Source organism: Papaver somniferum, chromosome 5 (genome assembly GCF_003573695.1).
Source record: "Papaver somniferum cultivar HN1 chromosome 5, ASM357369v1, whole genome shotgun sequence".
Taxonomy (NCBI): Eukaryota; Viridiplantae; Streptophyta; class Magnoliopsida; order Ranunculales; family Papaveraceae; genus Papaver; species Papaver somniferum.
The window spans coordinates 207,121,312-207,128,536 of record NC_039362.1 but is presented as its reverse complement, the minus strand read 5'-3'; the positions used below and the strand labels follow the sequence as shown (position 1 = coordinate 207,128,536).

The window sequence follows — 7,225 nt, the reverse complement described above, 5'->3', positions numbered from 1 at the left end:
TTTTAACTTTTCGAATATAGGCATGTTTTGACTTGGTCCCACTATCTTTTTTTTTTTTTTGAAAAAACGGATTCCATCCAGTTAAGTACAAGGTGACAGTTATCTCAAAAGTCTTATTTATCCCTGAACCACATCTCCTTTGTGCAAGGTTGATTTCCCACCTATTTAAAATACTGAGCCCTATACCCTGTAACTTGGGAACCATGAACCCTGAATCAAAAACCTGAACCCTAAACTCTGAACTTGCAAATGATGAACCATTTTGGAAAATGATGTAATGAACCTGAAAATGGTGAAACAATCCTGAACCGAGATCAATGAACCTTAAAAATGATGAAGAAGGTCAACGTGTCAATGAGTAAAGGGTAAATCAGTAACAATATAATGGGACTTAACCAAGATGGATGGAAAAGTGGAGACAGACCTATATTTGAAAAGTTGAAAAAAAAAGGCCTATATTTGTAAGCTGGGTTTCGGATAGGCATATATTTCTCAATTTCTCTTTATTTATTTTTCAGACACTTCATCTCTCCATTTTCTAGTATATCAAACTACACAATTCATTAGAGAAAAATCACATAGAAATTCAACCTTTTATTTATTGTTGCATAGAATCTGAATTATACATTGGCTCTTATTTATTCTGTAAATAATACATAAGTGGCATTTTATGGATGCATTGATCATCTAGGTTTTTCTGAGGAAGTTTTTGAACCATAGAGCAGAAGATTTAGGATATCTCTTCAATAACCCATCTTTATAGTCTACAAAATTGATCCCAAACCTAACTGTGTAGCCAGCATTCCACTCGAAGTTGTCTAGCAAAGACCATGCAAAGTATCCCCTCACGTCAACACCCTCTCTGCATCATTTGCAAAAAAGAAAAAAAAGAAAAAAAAAAACACTAAATTAACAGCACAATTATAAATAAATAAAATACCAATCTATTGTAATATAGTGGTAAAGATTCATTGGATGATAATACTAATGACTTGAATCCGAAAGAAAACGTAATTTATTTCTGTTTTATAGAACCATGAAAAGTGTTAAAAGTATCCACTCTTGGGAAACATTAAATTTGGTTGGCTAGGCAAAAGGGGAAGCAGAGATTTGAGTGTAACTTACTTGATAGCTCTTTGGACTTGATAGAGATGGCTATGATAGTAAGTGATCCTCAAGTCGTCCTTTAATGCTTCCTTCAATGATAATGTAGGATCATTTTTCTCTGATATCCCTGGAAATAACACAATAAACATCGAAAGATAAATAAATCGCATACGCGTGCAATCACCACAGATAACTAAACTACTCAAACCCATATGATCAAACGGAAACATCAGACGGGACCATAAAATTTGCAATCAATGATAGTACATTTTAATCTATTTACCATTCTCAGTAATGTAAACTATAGGACTCTTGTATTTTCGCTTTGTGTAATGTGGTAAACTTCTTATTCCTTGTGGGTACACATGCAACCAAGGAGATCCTGACTGCACATATGATAATCAAACCATTAGAATTTCATTCCAATTAAGAAACTTTTACAACAAAAATACATAATAAGTAAGCTCAAACCTTAAGACCGATGGGAATGCCTTTTCTGTCGGCTGTCACAATGAAAAGCAGCAATATGTTATTAATATAGCTACAAATGATGTAACTCGGACAGTCGAACTTATAAAAAATCATGAACCAGAAGGGAAAAAAAAACTTACTAGTTTGCTTAGCTTGAGCATCAGTGGTGTAACTAGGATTAATGTCGTTATTAGCGTTCATAACATGTTCTGCATAATTTCCAGTGTAGTAATTTAGCCCGAGGAAGTCGAATGAACCCTTGACCATGTCTGATTCTTCTTTACTGAATTTTGGTAGCCTATCTCCAACTAAAGATTGCATGCTCATTGGACATCGGCCGAATGTTAATGGATCCATGAACCTAAAAGATAAAAGGAAAATCTTATGAATTGCCAAAAACTAGCGGATGTAATTTGGATCAATTTTAGATGTTTTGGAAGATTATTAAGGGGTGGACATACTTACCAACCATACATGAAATCGAGGGCTCGAAGGGCAGCATGTCGATCACTTTTAGCATTGGAAAAGGGCACCATCCAGTGAGACACTAATGTGATTCCAATTTTTCCCTTTTGTGATGCCTACATCAATATTCACATGTAACATATCTAAACATAAAAATTTATCTCTGCTACACTTGTTTAGTATATCTGTAAAAATATACCTGATACTTGAGCTTATAAACATGAATTGCGGCAGCATGAGAGAGGAGCTGATAATGACCAGTCAAATAGGGTTCAATTCCGGAATGACCAACAGTGCAGTTAGGGTCTACGTACTTTGAACATCGGCCAGGTGCAAAATTTCCTAATGCATAACCGCCGTTGCTAAATGTCCATGGCTCGTTTAATGTGATCCAATGCTTAACTCTATCACCAAATTCTTTATAGCATAGCTCTGCATAATCCTTGAAGTCATCCCTGGTATATGCAAATCGATTGCATGTTAACATTTCCTAATTTCATAAATCAAAAGTGTCGGTTCGAAGCTTACACTATGTGTGGGCTTAAAAATCCTCCATGTGCATCTTCAAGGCCTTGGGGAAGATCCCAGTGAAAGAGCGTCACATAGGGTTGTACACCTGCAAGCTTGTTCATTTCATCATTTGCATTTAAATTTTTTGTGCTACAACAAACTTAATATATTGCAGCACCCAATGGTTATGGCATAAACTCCTATTAGTGTCGCAATAGCCTATGTAGCAAGAAGTTTTTTGCTGCACTTGCAACAAGTGATTATACTTTTTGCCACATTCTTTGTTACAATTGTGTGGCAAAAATATCATTTTGCAGCAGTAAATTATAGTTTTTAGTTGCAGCTGAAAATTATTGTGACTAGAAATTTTCTTTTACAACACCTATATTGAAGGTGTGTCAATATATGACGTAGCAATAACTAGATTTTCTTGTAGTGTGCTTAAATGATTTTTGATAAAATGCGAGTTGCGGATCAAGATTGCGTACCTTTCGATAAGAGTTCGTCGATGTGGTTGTTGTAATACTTGATTCCTTCTTTGTTCACTCCTCCACTTAATTTCCCGGCTGATATTTTTTTCAAATAACGTAAATATAAAAGAATAATTTAACAATCGGAAAGCATTCGTGAAATTTCTTGACCAAGAACGTGTATTTCTTACTTGGTAGTAGTCTGGACCAAGAGATGGAAAATCTGTAACTGTCCAATCCCATTTCTTGCATAATCTTAACATCCTCATTGTACTGATGATAAGAGTCAACTGCTACATCTCCATTGCTACCATCAAGTATCTTTTCTGTTACACCGTCGAATTAAATGTCAAACATCATGTTAAACCAACTATGCATCCTCTTTACATAATCTATCTTACTAGGGTGTTTTGGTACATTCCAAAAATTCATTTCCTGACTTGATTAAATGGAGAAGCCAAAAATTAGTTTGGGAATGCAATGAAATAAAAAAGTTACTTATTTTATGAAGCAAATTGTTTTTGCTTCTAGCTTGTAGAGTAAGAGGGTGTTTGGAATTTGGATACACTTTCTGAAGTCACTTTTTAATTTAATTAAGTCGAAAAGTTAAAATTTTGTTAGAAAATTTTAGAATAAATTAGAAGTAAAAAAATTTACTTTTATAAAGCGAAACTTCAAACTCTTGGGATTGACAAAAGCAAGAAACAAAATTTTTTTGCTTAATTAAAACTCCAAACACGTTAGCTATAAAGCATGGTTAGTGCTAGAAAAGAAATTATTTTTCAACTTAATTAAATCAAAAAGTCAAAAGTTAGTTTAACAACCAACTTTTGACAATGAGAAACAAAAATAATTTCCGAAATTAAAATAAAAAATTCGTTCACCAGAAAATCACTTTCTTTTGACAGAAGCCCTGAAATTCAGTCCCCAGTCTAATTCCAGATTTTTTGATTTAATTAAGCTGAAAAGTTATTTTTTTAAAAAGTGTACGGGTATCCATGTACCCTGTAAATTTCACACGACGTCTAGAAGTAAAATAATGCAGCAACTTTTTGTTGTTGCTTCCAACTTCTGTAGCCTACTTGTGCTTCTAGCAAATTGGTTGTTAGTTTTATAAAATTCATTGTTGATCAGAAAAACTAAAATCGAGATACCTGGAAATTTGTGGGTCAAAGTATCCCAAATACTTGGTCCTCTACCATCTTTACTTGCCGCACCTTCATACTGCATTTTAGCAACCACAAAAACGATGAATTTCAATTCAAAATACAAAACCTTCTATAGATAATAATTTGCGGGCATTACCTGATATGAAGAAGAAGCTGTTCCAAAAGTGAAACCAGCAGGAAACCAACTCCGATTAAACTGTTCCGGCGGGTTAGTGATGGCCTCTGTGAAATGAACTAATGAGACAGAGGCAACCAGCTGGATTACTAGAAATCCAGTGAGAACCCCCCTTAAGCCCACATTCTTCATGATGTAGAAGTAGAATTCAAGTACTCTCCAACAGATCACTGCAATGAGTTGCAAATGTTCATGCCAGTGGTGCTGCAGTATTTATATTGGAATGTTTGATAAGTTGATAACGATCATTCAACTAACTTGGGTTAAGACAATGTTTTCAAATAAGAACGACAGACACGCTACAGACTATTTGGGGTTTTGTCCCAAACTGTATGTTCTACAGACGCCCAAGTTGGGTATCAGATGGAATTGGGTGCAGCCAAACTATGATCGGGTCGGTCCAAACTCCCAATGCACATGGGAGTAAAGAGTCATGTTTTGTTCCTCAACCGTTTTATCCCTATGGTATTTTTCTCACCACACTTATAGATGTTTGGCAACCGAAAACAACCCGGCGAGATTGGGGTATATCCAAATCAATTGGGGTATACTAAATTTAAACCCATCCAACATGGTGTGTTAAGGGGTGTCTAAAAGGTATCAAAAGACCAATTTGCCCAGACTGTTAATACATGAATTACAGGAAAAAAAGAACCATGTCGTTTGAAATCCATCAACTTCAAAATCATTCAAAACTCAAAGTTTATGTGATGAAATCAAAAAAGAAAAGAAAAAAAAAATCAAATTAAAACAAAAAATCAAAACGAGACTGAATTTTAGTTGTACGGGCTTTGAGATTGGGTATGATTTTTGTACCCAATCTCAAATTGAGTATGTAAATACATACTCGATTTGAGATTGAGTACAAAAATCATACCCAATCTCAAAACCCGTATGATTCCACATTTCTATCAACACTCGGCAGGGTATTTTTTTTGTCGATCTTGCCGACTAGAATTAGTCGGTATCTTCCTGGGTTGAATATTGTGACGACTTTCATCTCTGAATTAGCATTTACAGGGTCGTCACAGTATGCATTATTATACCTTGCCAACTATATATAGTTTAGTCAGCAGGTTATGAAATTAATACCTTGCCAACTAATCATGCATTTCTAAACACCTTTCTCTGTATGTCAAAAATCCTATTGTCGACAGGGTATTTTTTTGTCGACCTTGCCGATTATAAGTTAGCCGGCAAGGTAAAAAATCAATAAGATGTCGACTAGTGAAGCATTTACAACAGTTTCATGTGTGTTAAAAATAATAAAGCCCGCATTGTTATTTAGAAATAAGCATGCCGGCCAAAGTTAGTCGGCATCTTCTTCATTCGTCGACCTTGCCGATTTTTCATAATTTTAGAACTGAAAGTGCTGATTTCTTCTTTAATTTTGAGTATGATTTCATACAACAGCTTTGCAATCCCCTTTTTAGAAGTGTTTGGGTAGTGTGCTTTCATTCCCGTTGCAAAAAACATTCTCAAAACAAAACAAAAATCATCAAAAATCTTCCGACGTAAATTCAATCAAAAACAAATTTTCATAACTTAAATTCATAATTTTTAATCTACTCAATTAATTAATCTAAACTCAATTAATTAACCTAATTAGATTTTTTAGTGTTAACTAAACAAGGGTATATTACCCATTTAGAAAATACATGGTTAAGGGATGTCCTGTTTTACTTCAAAATAACCTAGATTTTGTCTCATCAGGTATACCCCAATTAATCTGGGTCTACCTCAATCTCGCCAGGGAAAATAAACATAAAAGTCGGTTCCGGAATTCAAAGCAAAAAAATCTTACTTCACGGAAAGTACATTTCTTTTTTGCTTCTTAAAGTGGTTATAAAATTTATTTTCAACCCAACCTCTGAAAAGTTATACTTTCGGGTGCATCTAAGCGCTCTAAATGATATATTCTGTAAGAGCAAGTATTGTGCTCATGGGGTTAGCCCAGTTGACCAGGAGTCTAATTCTCAAGTAGGAGGTCAACAGTGCGAGTCTCCGCTCAAATATTGGAGAATTATTACTAACTTACTATGGGGAAGGGGGCCGAATTTGCTCACGGGGAGTAAGTCGGTGGCTACGCTGTCAGGAGACAGGACGGGCCTATGCCTAGTTTCAAAAAAAGAAAAAAAATTGTGCTCATGGGAAATGTCGTGAAACAAGATTGCTAATAGGGGTACCAATTTATTTGGGGATGTATCAAATTTTATATAAAACCAAATATCTTAGACCTTTGGATGGCACGCCCCTGAACAAACTGGTACCCATATTAACAACCATGGGGAATTTGGACAGTGAAAGCGGGCGGAGCCAAAATTTCAAAAAAAGATGGGCAAACGGAAAAATACACCACAAAACAAACGAAAAAAACTCTAAAAAGGAAAATTCCCCGTACATAGATTTTGGAATTCTCTTTTCTTTGTTTAGATTTAACAGAGTTTTCAAAGGGGATGCAAAGTTATTTTTCTAGTCTAACTTTCAGATTTGGGCTTAGAGAAATTGATACCCAGTTGAGGAGTTTGGCAACCAAGGGTGGGCAATTGCACACCCACCCTTCCATGTGCCTTTGGTTCAATCACCTTGCAAAGCACCAGAACGCGCGTATCTCCATTTTTGCAACGATGTTGAATGTTACACGCAACCGAAAGAGTTTGAAGGAAAGGTGTGGGATGAGCATGGATGATTCAACTATTCATCATTCATGCCATTTTTGACAAAATTGCTTTTTCCATCTCAAGTCTACTTTCTACTGAAAAAGGCTACTAATCTTTATTATCACATTAATAGTGATAACTGATTTGATTAGTGATTACCAAATACGTTTAAGAGTTTTATAGTTGTCTTTTAAGACT

The 7,225-nt window shown here is 35.1% G+C and overlaps 1 protein-coding gene across 1 annotated transcript; it reads right to left on the bottom strand.

The window, feature by feature from the left end:
• Window positions 1–571: 571 nt before the first annotated feature.
• On the bottom strand, window positions 572–4,585 carry LOC113284441 (beta-glucosidase 12-like). The gene is made up of 12 exons (XM_026533900.1): window positions 4,329–4,585; window positions 4,178–4,247; window positions 3,215–3,349; window positions 3,042–3,119; window positions 2,572–2,659; window positions 2,243–2,498; window positions 2,044–2,159; window positions 1,719–1,939; window positions 1,579–1,610; window positions 1,391–1,493; window positions 1,126–1,234; window positions 572–862 (listed from the first exon to the last, which is right to left on the bottom strand). The coding sequence occupies exons 1-12, from the start codon at window positions 4,497–4,499 to the stop codon at window positions 688–690; spliced, it is 1,554 nt and encodes a 517-aa protein (XP_026389685.1). The 5' UTR covers window positions 4,500–4,585; the 3' UTR covers window positions 572–687.
• Window positions 4,586–7,225: the final 2,640 nt, after the last annotated feature.